General features: G+C 38.4%; 1 protein-coding gene across 2 annotated transcripts in view; it reads right to left on the bottom strand.

Moving 5' to 3' along the window:
- The window catches only part of GXYLT1 (glucoside xylosyltransferase 1), a 71,917-nt gene extending 60,865 nt beyond the window's left edge, over positions 1 to 11,052 (bottom strand). The window contains exon 1 of one of the 2 annotated variants that reach the window (XM_072654325.1): positions 10,227 to 11,052. In XM_072654325.1, the coding sequence (XP_072510426.1) occupies positions 10,227 to 10,756 (530 nt within the window). In that variant the 5' untranslated portion in view covers positions 10,757 to 11,052. The remainder of the gene's footprint in view (positions 1 to 10,226) is intronic. The other variant, XM_072654326.1, reaches the window with a different exon arrangement.
- Between the last annotated feature and the right edge of the window lie 2,672 nt (positions 11,053 to 13,724).

Here is a 13,724-nt window from a genome sequence, read left to right as displayed (position 1 = left end):
TTACCGGGAAAAATGGAAAGCAGTCTGGCAGACATGAGGCTTAGAACACAACTTTATGCCACATATCACAATAAGCTAAAAATGGACAGGATCTGAACATCAAAGATAAATTAGAAGAAAAAACTAGAAGATAACCAGATTATGGACCTTTCCATAGTTAAAGCTAGGAGGTGAGTTCTTAACCAAAAAAAAAAAAAAAAAAAGGAAGAGAGGTAAATATAAAATAGATTTTGATCACATGAAACTGAAAAGCAATTATATAAAAAAAAAACAACACAACTAAGATAATAAGGGAAATGTCAATTGGGCAAAAAATTATTGTATCAAAAATATCTGATAAGGAAATGAAGGCCAGTTTATTGAAATTGGAGATGGATACACATTTTTCTGGAGTGGCCACATTAAAGGCTGTGAAGCTGGTGTAGGTTTTGCAATTAAAACTAATCTAGTCAACAAGCTTGTACGCTTACCAAAAGGAGTGAATGACAGACTCAAGACACTGCAATTGCAACTTGAAGGAAAACACCACGCCACCACCATCAGTGCCTATGCTCCCACCATGATGAATCCTGATGAGGTCAAAGAAAAATTTTATGGAGACCTGCAGACCCTTATCATCAATGTTGCAAAAGAGGACAATCTTCTAATTCTGGGTGACTTTAATGCTAGAGTAGGCTCAGACTACCAGACATGGTAGGGAGTCCATGGGAGGAATGGAGTTGGAAACAGCAACAGCAATGGTCACTTACTACTGAAGACTTATGCATCTCATGACCAATACTGTCTTCTGTTTTACTAAATGCAATAAAATATTGTGGATGCACCCTTGAAGCAAACATTAATATTTAATAGACTATGTGATTGTAACAAGAGGAATGTAAGAATGAGGAAGCAATGTATGGTGTGGAGTGCTTCACTGATTATAGACTTATCCTCTCAAAGCTAAATATTCACATTCAACAAAATCAGCCTCCACAAGGCAAAATGACTACCAGAAGAATCAATGTCAACAGATTAGTGTACTTCTCTGAGAGGAAAGTTTGTTGCTAACTTGGAGGGAAAGTTGAGTCAATACAGTTGACAACAGTGGAGCAGAAAAGGAGCGGGCAGCTTTCAGAGATCTGGTGTACAGTACTGCATTTGTTCATCTGGGTCAGAACACTTGCAAACATCAAGACTGATTTGATGAAAATGATGGGGAAATTCAGAAGCTGCTAAATGAAAAACAAGAACTCCATGGGGTTTACCAACAGAAGAGTTCACCCATTTCTAAGAAGGCAGCATTGCATTCCATCAAAAGTAAAGCACAAGTAAAGTAAAGAGGCTTATAGGATTATGTAGGACTCTTGGCTCAGTAAGAAGGCAGATGAAATTCAGTTTTATGCTGATAATAACAATTCAAGGCGCTTTTATGATGCCCTGAAGGCTATTTACGGGCCAAAGACCTATGGTGTATCTCAGGTATTCAATGTTGATGGAAGAACATTGATTAGTGAAAAGGGTATGATCCCAGAAGCTGGTAAGGAAATTTGAAGATCTTCCCTGCCCTTTAATAAGCCCATGTGACCTGCTTTGAGCTTTGGCTCAGCCCACAGCTTGAGTCACAAAGAACCAATGGTGGGAGGAACTTGCTGAACCAGTGGAGCAGGAAAAATACAGCACGAAGAGAGTGAGGCAGAGCTGGGAGATAGCAGGCACAGCAGAGCAGCTAGCATGAGTGAGAGGGAGTGATTTTGCCTAAGGGAACTTGCTTGGGGATGGCCTTGCTCCCTACATTGATTTTATATATATATATATATATATATATATATATATATATATAGAGAGAGAGAGAGAGAGAGAGAGAGAGAGAGAGAGAGAGACAGAGAGAGAGAGAGAGACAGAGAGAGAGAGAGAGAGAGAGAGAGAGAGAGAGAGAGAGAGAGAGAGAGAGAGAGAGAGAGAGAGAGATTTCTTTGCTACTATGATGGATTTGGATTTTTGGTGTTTGAATAAATGTCTTGGTTTTGTCTTTTAGGAAGAGAATTTATATTTTGCGAATTTACCCTGGAAATACACCTGCATATTCAAAGTGGCTACAACTCTAGGAGAAATGCCAAGAGCATAACTGAGATCTGTATAAAACATTTGTAGATATGACCAATGCCTTTGATACTACCAATCATGAGGGCTTATGTAAAATTATGTCAAAATTTGGTTGCCCAGAGAAGTTCATCAGTATTGTAAATCAGTTTCATGACAGCACGCTTGCCTGGGATGAATGATGGTCTTATGCTTTCCCAATCACCAAAAGTGTAAAATAAGGCTATGCGCTTGCTCCTATGCTATTTAGCATGATGTTTTCAGCTATGTTGTCAAATGCCTTCAACGAGAACAAACACAGCATCAAGGTCAGCTATCACACTAATGGTAAATTCAACTTGAAAAGGCTACAAGTCAAGACCAAAATGGATGGAATGTTGGCACATGATTTATTTGTTTGTAGATAACTAGGCACTCAATGCTGCCTATGACACTGAGATACAACAAAGTATGGATTGATTTTCCACTGCTTGGGCTAATTTTAGCCTAACAACTGGCCTAACAATTGGCCAAGAAAACACAGGTGTTCCATCAGCCAGCACCACACCATCCATATGTAGAAACATCAGTTACAGGAAATGGAGAAGTTTTGAATGCTGTGGATAAGTTCACTTACTTTGGCAGTGTATTTTGCAGGGATGTACACATTGATAATGAGGCTGACACATGCATTGCCAGAGCTAGCTCAGTATTTGGGAGGCTCCAAAGGAAAGTATGGGAAAGAAGAGCTATTAGACCTACTATCAAACTGAAGATCTACAGAGATGTTGTGCTGAGCTCATTATTGTATGCCTGTGATACCTGGATAGACTACCTGCACGATGCAAGGAAATGGAATCGTTTCCATTTGAAATGTCTTAGGAAGATTCTGAAGATTCACCTGGCAGCATAAGATACCAGACCCTGAGGTCCTTTCTCAAACTCAACTGCCAAGCAATCAAACTCTACTTCAACTCTAATGGGCTGGCCATGTTGTCCAAATGCCAAAAGTATGCTTGTCAAAAAGACTATTTTATGGATGAACTCACACATAGCAAGTGTTCACATGGTGGTCAGAAAAAGCAGGGACACTCGCAATGTCTCTCTTAAGGACTCTAGAACTGATTATGTGACATGGGAGACACTGGCATAGGTCGGCCCAGCATAGTGTGACCTCATCAGAGAAGGTACTGTTCTCTATGAGCAAAGCAGAATTGAAGTAGCTCAAAAAGAATGAAAGATGCACAGAGTTAGAGGATCTACCCCCAAATGTCCATATGGACTATTTGTGCCCCACCTGTAGTACAGCATTCCAAGCTTGGACTGGTGTGATAAGCCACAGTTGGACATACTGTAACTTGACTCTGACATAGTGATGTCATTTTGATTCACTTCGAAAATGAAGTACAACAACCACCATCAAGTAACAGTACTCAAAATATATGAACAAACCATTTTCAAAAGGCTACAAATTAATGACCACATGGACCCTAAATAAATAATAGTAAAAGAAAAACAAACCATAACTGAGGTTTCATCTCACATCCAATAAAATGGCAAAGATGCCAAAAGATGGGAAGTTAATATTATAGGGGTACATGTACACCAATGTTCTGCTAGTGAAGCTGTAAACTTGTTCAACCCTTTCAGAAAACAATTTGGAACTGTGGTAAGAAACTGACTAAAGTATCTATACCCTTCGCTAAAAGTCCACCATTTTGTTGTAACCCAAGTAAGTAAATTATAAAAATAGCTTTTTGAGAGAGAGAGAGACAGTCAGAGAAAGAACTTTTTTGCAATAACAAAGACCAGGAAATAAATCAGGTGGCATTCAATTAAGGAAATGGTTAAATGAGGTGGGGCATGCAAAAACACAAATAGATTTGTCAACTCAAAAGATGCAGACTCTAACCCATCCTAATCAACTTTTGTTCACATTCTCCCAAAAGTTCACTATAGTGAACTATAGCACTATAGTACACCCAATGTGCCTTTTGTGATTTCTCATAATCAACAGTATACCAGCAAAAGATCCTAGTTGTCCATCTGTAATCCCTCCCATATTTTACTCCTATTCTTCTCTGGAGTTTCTTGGCAGTTGTATTGCAGTCAACTCACACCCACCATGCTCCTTTCCATTGTGCTCTGAAAACAATCATTTTTATTTTTTCAGAGTCAATGATATTTCACATGTCACTGCTGAACAGCAACACCAGTAAAATGTTGGTGCAAAAAGATGAGCCTTGACTTTCATAGGAAGGCTGGTGTCAGTAGAAGTGCTTTACAACAAACCTAAAGCAATCCAATACACAAGAGACTATAACGCAGAATTTTGTTCTACTAGGAAAGGAAAGGAAATAATCATTTATTTATATATAAGCCAGGCCTTATGCTATGCACTTTCACAAATATGTCATTTAAGCCTCATGACAACCCTATGTGATATAGGTGCCACTATTATCCCCATTTACACTTGAGGAAACTGAGGCAAACAGAAGTTAAGTGACTTGCCTAGGGTCATACAGCTAGTGTCTGAGGTCCAATTTGAACTCACATCTTCTTGACTCCAGGCCCAGCACTTAGTACATTGAGCTACCACCAACCTCTAACCAAATTAAATGCTTTTAAAAAAAATAATCAAACAGTAAGCACAGTAGTACATGAATGTAATGGAATATTACTGTGCTATAAAAAACTTTGAGTATAAAGAAGACAGGGAGGCATAGGAATACTTTCATGAATCAAAACAAAATCAAGTAAGCATGACAAGGAGAACAATGACAATAAAATACAGGGAAAAAAACAACAACACAACAATAAAAATCAAACACATTACATGGGTATACATCAGCTCTGAAGCTGGACTACCACTTGTTAGTTATGTTATAGTGGAGATTCTTCTTCTGTGTGGGTTGGACTAGACGGGCTCTGAGGTCACTATCAACTCTCAAATTCTATGCTCCCCAGAAAGGAGATATGACAATTTGTCTCCCCTCTTTGCAGGGATGAGGGACTATGGATGTGGGATACTACAGATACTGTCAGATTTGGGTGAAATGTTGATTAATATTGTTCAAGTGCCTTTTTTCTCCTCTTTTTTTCTTTGCTATAAAGAATCACTCTGGAGGGGGGCAGAGCCAAGATGGCAGAGCAGAAAGACACACATACTATAGCTCTTCCCCCACAGCCCATAAAATACCTGTAAAAAATGAGTCTCAACAAATTCTAGAGCAGCAGAAGCCAAAGAATGACAAAGTGAGATTTCCAGCCAAAGGTAACCTGGAAGGTTGACAGGAAAGGTCTATCCCATGGGACACTGAGCGGAGCGGAGCCCAGCGCTGGCCGTGTGGCACCAGCCCTGGCCATGCGGCACCAGCCCTGGCCATGAGGCACCGGGAGGAATAGGACCAGAACAGGCCTCCAGGGCAGAATCCCCAGCAGGGAGGGTCTCAGATCCCTCAACCCACAAGCACCGCCACACAGTGGCCAAGTCCAGCAGCAGCTTCCACAGAGGGAACAGCTTAGCTTAAAGCCCCTGGGGGAATTGAGCCTCTGATCTGAACCTCAGCCCTGAGCAGGGTCCTGGGGTGAGGAGGAGCATTAGAATCCTCTTCTTGACAAAGGATTCAGAAGTCAAGTAACCGACTGAGAAAATGACAAAAAAAGGGAAAAAAATAAGATCACAGAAGGTTACTTTCTGGGTGAACAGGTATTTCCTTCCATCCTTTCAGATAAGGAAGAACAATGCATACTGTCAGAGGAAGTCAACTTCAGCATCCAGTACCTCCAAAATGAATATGCAATGGGCTCAGGCCATGGAAGAGCTTGAAAAGTGAGTCAACAGCTTGCTAAAGGAGACCCAAAAAAATACTGAAGAAAATAACACCTTTAAAAATAGGCTAATTCAATTGGAAAAAGAGGTCCAAAAAGTTAATGAGGAGAAGGAGGCTTTAAAAAGCAGAACCTGCCAAATGGAAAAGGAGGTTCAAAAGCTCACTGAAGAAAATAGTTCTTTAAAAATGAGAGTAGAGCTGAGGGAAGCTAATGACTATAAGATAAAACAAGAAATTACAAAGCAAAACCAAAAGAATGAAAAAATAGAAGACAATGTGAAATATCTCATTGGAAAAACAACTGACCTGGAAAATAGATCCAGGAGAGATAATTTTAAAATTATGGGACTACCTGAAAGTCATGATCAAAAAAAGAGCCTAGACGTCATCTTTCATGAAATTATCAAGGAAAACTGCCCTGACATTTTAGAACTAGAGGGCACCTCCTGAAAGAGAACCAAAAAGAGAAACTCCTAGGAATACTGCAGCCAAATTTCTTAGGTCCTAGGTCAAGAAGAAAATATTGCAAGCAGTTAGAAAGAAACAATTCAAGTCTTGCGGAAATACAATCAGGATAACACAGAATCTGGCAGCTTCTACATTAAGGGCTCGAAGGGCTAGGAATACGATATTCCAGAATCAAAGGCACTGAGATTAAAACCAAGAATCACCTAGCAAAATTGAGTATAATACTTCAAGGGAAAAAATAGTCATTCAATGATATAGAGAACTTTCAAGCATTCTTGATAAGACCAGAACTGAAGAGATAATTTGACTTTCAAACACAAGAATCAAGAGAAGCATGAAAAGGTAAACAGGAAAGAGAAATCTTAAAGGACTTTCTAAAACTGAACTGTTTACATTCCTATATGGAAAGATAATATTTTTAACTCGAGACTTTTCTCAGTATTTGCATAGATAGAGGGATTATACACACACACACACACACACACACACACACACAGAGAGATAGAGAGCACAAGTTGTGTTGATTCACAAGGGATATCTATAAAAAAATAAAATTAAGGGGTAAGAGAGGAATATATTGGGAGGCGAAAGGGAGAAATGGAATGGGGCAAATTGTCACTCATAAAAGAGATAAGAAAAAAAATCTTTTTCAATGGAGGAGAAAAGGGAGGAGGTGAGAGGGGAAAAGTGAAGCTTACTCTCTTCACATATGGCTTAAGGAGGGAATAACATGCTCACTAAATTTGGTATGAAAATCTATCTTACACTACAGGAAAGTAGGGGAGAAGGGGACAAGTGGGGTGAGGGGGTGATAGAAGGGAGGACAAATGGGGGAAGGGAGTAACTAGAAGTAAACACTTTTGGGAAGGGACAAGATCAAATGAGAGAACAGAATAAAGGGGGAACAAGGAAAGATGGAGGGAAATATATTTAGTCTTACACAACATGACTATTATGGAAGTTTTTTGCAAAATGACACATATATAGCCTGTATTGAATTGCTTGCCTTCTCAGTGGGGATGGGCGGGGAGGGGAGAGAAGTTGGAATTCAAAGTATTAGAAATGAATATTCAGAATTTTCATTGCATATAACTGGGAAATAAGAAATACAAGAAATGGGGTATAGAAATCTAAAAAGAAAAAAATTATCACTCTAAATTTGAAGAGAGGGATAGAGTGAGAAATGAGGGTGACAAAAAAAAAAAAAGAAACCCTGGGAAAAAAATTTTTACAACTAGTGTTTCTGATGAAGGTCTCATTTCTAAAATATATAGAGAACTAAGTCAAATTTACAAGAGTACAAATCATTCCCCAACTGATAAATGGTGAAAGGATATGAAAGGCATTTTTCAGAGGAAGAAATTAAAGATATCTATATTCATATGAAAAAACGCTCTAAATCACTATTGATTAGAAAAATGCAAATCAAAACAACTCTGAGATATACATCACACATATCAAATTGGCTAAGATGACAAAACAGGAAAATAATAAATGCTGGAGATGTGGTAAAGTTGAAACACTAATTCACTGTTGGTGGAGCTGTGAGCTGATCCAAACATTCTGGAGAGCAATTTGGAATTATGCCCAAAGGGTTACAAAAATGTGCATACCCTTTGACCCAACAATACTGTTTCTAGGGCTCTATCCTAAAGAGATTATAAAAATGTGAAAAGGAACCACATGCACAAAAATATATATAGCAGCTCTTTTTGTGGTAGCCAAGAACTGGAAATTCAGGGCATGCCCATCAGTTGAGGAATTGAATAAATAAACTGTGGTATATGAATGTAATGGAATATTATTGTGCTACAGAAAACGATGAACAGGTAAATTTGAAAAAATCCTGGAAATACTTATATGAACTGATGCTGAATGAAGTGAGCAAAACCACAAGAATATTGTACACAATAACAGCCACAGTGTTCTAGGACTGTTTCTGATGGACTAAGCCCTTCTCAAGCAATACAAAGACCTAAAACAATTCCCAAGGACTCATAATGGGAAATGACAGCTATATCCAGAGAAAGAACTATGGAGTTGGAATGTAGAGCGAAGCAGACTATTTTCTTTTTTGTTTTATTTTGTTTTGTTTTTTCTTTCTTATGATTTCTCCAGTTATTATAATTATTCTATGCAACATGACTAATATGAAAATCTGTTCGATAGGAATATATGTGTAGAACCCATATTAGATTGCATGCTGCTTGGGAAAGGGTAGAAAATTTAAAAACTTATGGAAATGAATGCTAAAAACTAAAAATAAATAAATTGGAAAAAATAAATCAAAAAAATTTTCAAAATAAACAAAAAATATCTCAGTTCATCAGAGCAATTCCTATAAGCTGCAACATTGGTCTTCTCAGATGCCTCCCTCTCTGCAAGTTCACAACTGTCAGAATTTCATATTTAAGTATCTATCTTCATTCTCAATCAAATTCTATCAAGTCTATCTTGGAGATCTAAAAGTCAAAAATCAATGTCCTCATTTATAACAAAAGCTAAACTAGTTAAAAGTGACTCTACTCTTCATAACAGTACCACTTTTACATGATAAAAATTTCAGTAACAGTTCAATTAACTAATTCCTGTGTTCAAATACTACAAGGGCTTTTCTTTTATATTTCAAATAATTAAAAGAATTCTAATAAAATTAATTGGCAGTATATATAGAAAATTGAATTATCAGAACAAGATAAAATGGGTGACATTGGAGGATATTTTACTACCAGACTGTTATGCAATATTATTTTATTTTTTCATTATCATTCTACAACAAGTAAATTTAATTTCTTTTGTAATATAATTTCAAAATTTTATAAAATTTAAATTTCCAAATATCATTTCTCACAATATTCAGATTTGTACAAAGTACCCTCAATTATCTATACTATATCCAAAGGTAATTTTTTTAACTTTAGATGATATGTTTGTACTTATAAGCAGGTAAGTCTCAGATGTCTTAGCAGTTCACCAGACAAAAGAGCTGCCTAGCTTCTTCATGCAGACCTTAAACTCTCCTCCCCATCTAAGAAAGACTGCCATCCTTTAAGACACTGATGCAAAACACCACGCACATGGTTTGCCTAAATTCTTTTCTGGATAAGCACTGGTTCAGTTATACTAGGGTGGAGGAGATTATTTTGGCTCGAAAAGTCTCCAACAAATTTCCAAACATGAAAAGTTTTTAACAGGCGCTGACAAAATACAACCCATCTTTAAAATACCTTTTTTTTTTTTCTAATTCACTGGTGATCTTTCGTGGATCTGTGAATTATTTTGGTTTTCAACACCAGGGAGAATTTGTAAAATTGGGAAAATGACTAAACTCCAAAGTGCAACAACAGCACAAAAATACGTGTAAGCATTCAGATTTATGTAAAAGAGACCTAAACATGAAAATCTTAACGTAAAAAAATTCTGAGAATCTCTTTCAGTAAATGAAGATGAGGGTCATTCCCTATCTTGTGTTTAAATTCTCCAATTTCAGCTGTATTGTGAAAATGTTTAAACTAGAGAGGACAGAAAACTGCTTCTCTCCGATTCCTTCTAATTACACGACACACCCATGAAAATCACCTATTACAAATTGGGAGCTATGTTTTAACTAGTTAAGCGTCACAGAGCAGCACGGAGATCTGGGCAGAACGCTGAACACACTAAGGCCAAGGGCGGAAATCCGAGGCTGGGGATCAGAGCTTCGGAAGTCGTGCTGGGCGAAGAAGCAGCAGCAGCGCCGCACCCGAGGAATCGCAGGAGAAGGGGGCGCTGGCGCAGAAGGAAACAAAATACCTGCCCGGAATCCGAAGAGGCCGGGCTTCCAGAGGACGAGTGGTACTACATAAGAGAAAGAACACAACCTACCTGTTGGACCAGCCGGGATGCTTCTTGGGGCCTACGCTTCGCGCCCCTTTGCCAGCTCCGTGCCCGCTAACCGTGAGCCAGGAAGCCGCTGCGGCCTTCAGATTCCCGCCACCGCCGGTCTCTTCTTCTTCCAGGGACACAGCGAGTTGGTTAAGGGCGTAAAGCAACGAGCAGAAGCCGCAACCCAGGCAGAGCACCAACACCCGCAGGTAACGCCGCATGTCTTCCTCCAGCCACAGCCTGCCCGCAGTGGCCGCTGTGGCTGCTTCTGCAGCGGCCGCCAGTAGCCCAGCGTTGACGAACTGAAAGCCGAACCCCGGTGCGCAGTCGCAGTCACAAGTTCCTCCTCCCTCTCTTTCCTTACTCCTCCTCCTTCCCTTTCCCCCCGCGGAACTCCAAAGCTGCAGCCCAGAGCAAGGAAGACGCTGCCACGATGCGAGATGATCGTGCGAGTCAGCCCGGCTGCCGCAGAAATGCGCCAGCCTTGGGTACGAAGGTGGAGGCCAGCGCTCCCTGACGAGTCTGGGCATTAAACAGCTGCCTGAGAGGAGGTTTCACCGAGCTGATGTAGCTTTAGCCCTTGACTCCGGGGACTTGGCCACTGCGTCGTAGAAACCGTTTCCCACAGCCAGAAGGAGAAAGTGACCAATGCCAAGAGCTTGGTGAGAGGTAGTGAAGCCTCCTGAATAATTGTTCTCTCAATCACTGAAGCTGCTACATTGTAACAGAAGGGCAGGAAAACTGAAAACTCCCCAGTTTTAAAGTCTGTGAAGAGTTGCCAAAAGATTACAGAAAAACTCCGTACACCCCTTTTCGCATCTATGTATCCGAAGCATAGTCAGAATCATTTACATTGTTATATAAATGTAGCACCCGCCTCTCATGGTGGCAAGCTGCGTAATCAAGGACTACTACCTGAGATTCAAGGTAGAGCATAGTTTCGTATTCCTAAAACTTTTAAGTGAGCAGTCCCCCCACCTAGTGCATATACCTCAAATAAATAAGTATACGTTCAAAGAAAAGACATCTACTGAGATAAGAGCATAAAAGCATTAGGTAAAAAACACTCTTCCCTTCCAAAAACTGTGGAACACTGTCACATAAATATATGCACAACATCAATGGGAAGAGGAGGTAAACAAAGTGGTGTGTGTAGTACTTGGATCAAGCAATAATTTTTAAATTTGTGATAGCAGTGATCGCTTGTGATTCTTTTGACATTAGACTGGCTCAGAACATCTGATCTTGACTATATGAAACAAGATTAAGCTGTTTTCTTCTCCGTCAAGTTAGCATTGGATTTTGTACCAGACTTGTTTCATTGCTCCCCTTTGTTGCTTTTATAATCCTGTGCTTTTTTAATTGTTCAACAGTTTTATTTTTATTTTATGATTTTGACATTTTATTCACAAATATTTTTATATCGGAGTAAAAACAGAAAAGAACTTTTATTTAAAATGACTAAAAATACACGAATACATAATTGTTACTATGACGGTATAAGTGTCTTTAAAGACTAAAAACATACTCAAAAAATTCTGCTTGCCTTTACAAAAGATGGGTAATTTTTTTTTCTGATAGCAACAGAACAATATCATCGAAGTCTTAATATCTGTATACCCTCTAGATCTGACGACCTAGCTAATCAAAGATTTGCAAGTATGACAAATTTGAAGACAATTTTGTGCTATCTGAAAGTTGCACTAGGCCTTTTTTAAAGGGGAGGACTACATAAATCACACATGTAGAAAAACAGCAGACCTAATCAAAAATAAATGAAACAAACTTTCAAAGAAAGTTATACTTGTTCTGTAATGGAGGGGTTTCAGATAATTGTTTATGCAATAAATACAAGTATTAATCTGAATTATTTCTAATTTATTGATATATACTTGGCTTTTTATAAGAAACTTTTAATTTCAGTGTGGAGTTTAACTACAGGAAAACATCTTTCTTTAGATTTAACATGCTTTAAGAATGGATATTACAGTAATTGTAGATAACATTTATATAGTACACTGCATGCCAGACATTGTGCTAAGGGCTTTACAATTATCATCTCATTTTATCATAATCCTGAAAGGTAATTGCAGTATTATTGTCCCATTTTGCAAATAGGGAAACTGAGGCAAACCGGTTAAATGACTTGTCCAGGGTCACACGGCTAGGACTCAGTATCAACTCTGACTCAAGACTAGGTATTCTATCCACTGTGGCACCTGGCTGCCTTCAAGAAAACATGAAATTTCTCATTTTTAAAGAGCATGCTTTTTGAACATTTTACTGAGTACTAACAACTGTTTCCACAGAGCGTTTGGACCCAGTGCCTCTTTTCCTACAACTCTATTCACATTGGTACCAAAACAAAATACCCTGATTGATGAAAAGAATCCATTCTCACACTATTTTATGCAAACAGACATTTGGGTTCATCTAAAGTTCTGCAGTGAATATAATCCTAGACTAGATGCATTAGATATTGGGTATGGAAGACAGCTGATTCAGAGAGACATATTTTTCCCAACAATTTTTAGTATCACCCATAGATAAGGTTATATACTGAAGGAATGGCACTTTCATTTTTTTTAGATTAAGAGAATCAGTAAAAAAATACTTTCACTTCCAACAATTCAACCTTCCATCCCCAATTACAAATGAAAGAAAAAGCACTACTCCATTAACAAACATTTACAGTGGTGGGCTCTATGAGCAAAGCAGAATTGAAGTAGCTTGAAAAAAGTGAGATGTGCAAATTTTAAAAATTCACCCCAACTGTTCACATGGACTATTTGTGCTCAAACTTTAGTAGAGCATTCTGAGCTCATTAGTTTGATCAGATATAGTTAGACACACTATAACTTGACTCTAACATAATGATATCATTTTTGTCCTCTTCAAGAACAAAGACAACAACCATAACCAAGCAAAACAAATACCTGCACAGGCCATCTTCAGAAAATAATTATGTCTCATTTTGCACTGTTTTTCACCTCTCTGTCAGGAGAATGAGTAGCATGTTTCATCATCAGTTCTGCTGAGTTCACTTCCTAAGTGTTTCAAAGTTATTTTGAATTTACCATATTATTGTCATATACATTTTTCTCCTGGTTCTGTTTCACTTCACTCTGCATCAGTTCATACAATCTTCCTGAGTTTCTCCCAAACCATCCTTTTTAGCATTTCTTATAGCACCATAGTATAACATCATGTATGTCATAACTTGATCTAATTTATAAGTATCCTCTAAATTTCCAATTCTTTGCCATCCAAAGGAACTCTAAGTAGCTGTAAGTACATCCTTATTTAGAATTTGTTTTACTTAGTACTGATCTCTTCCTCTAATTCTCCTTTCTCCTATTTTCCCTCCTGACTGAAATGTATTTCTTACCTGAGATGGCTCAGAAGAAGAAAGGGAGGTTGGTGACCTTGCACAACCTTCCCTCACTCAAATCAAAGACAACTGCAAGTCATGTCATCATCTTGATGTCATGATCCTCT

This window comes from Notamacropus eugenii, chromosome 3, assembly GCF_028372415.1.
Source record: "Notamacropus eugenii isolate mMacEug1 chromosome 3, mMacEug1.pri_v2, whole genome shotgun sequence".
NCBI classification, from domain to species: Eukaryota; Metazoa; Chordata; class Mammalia; order Diprotodontia; family Macropodidae; genus Notamacropus; species Notamacropus eugenii.
This window is presented reverse-complemented; position numbering and strand designations above follow the sequence as displayed.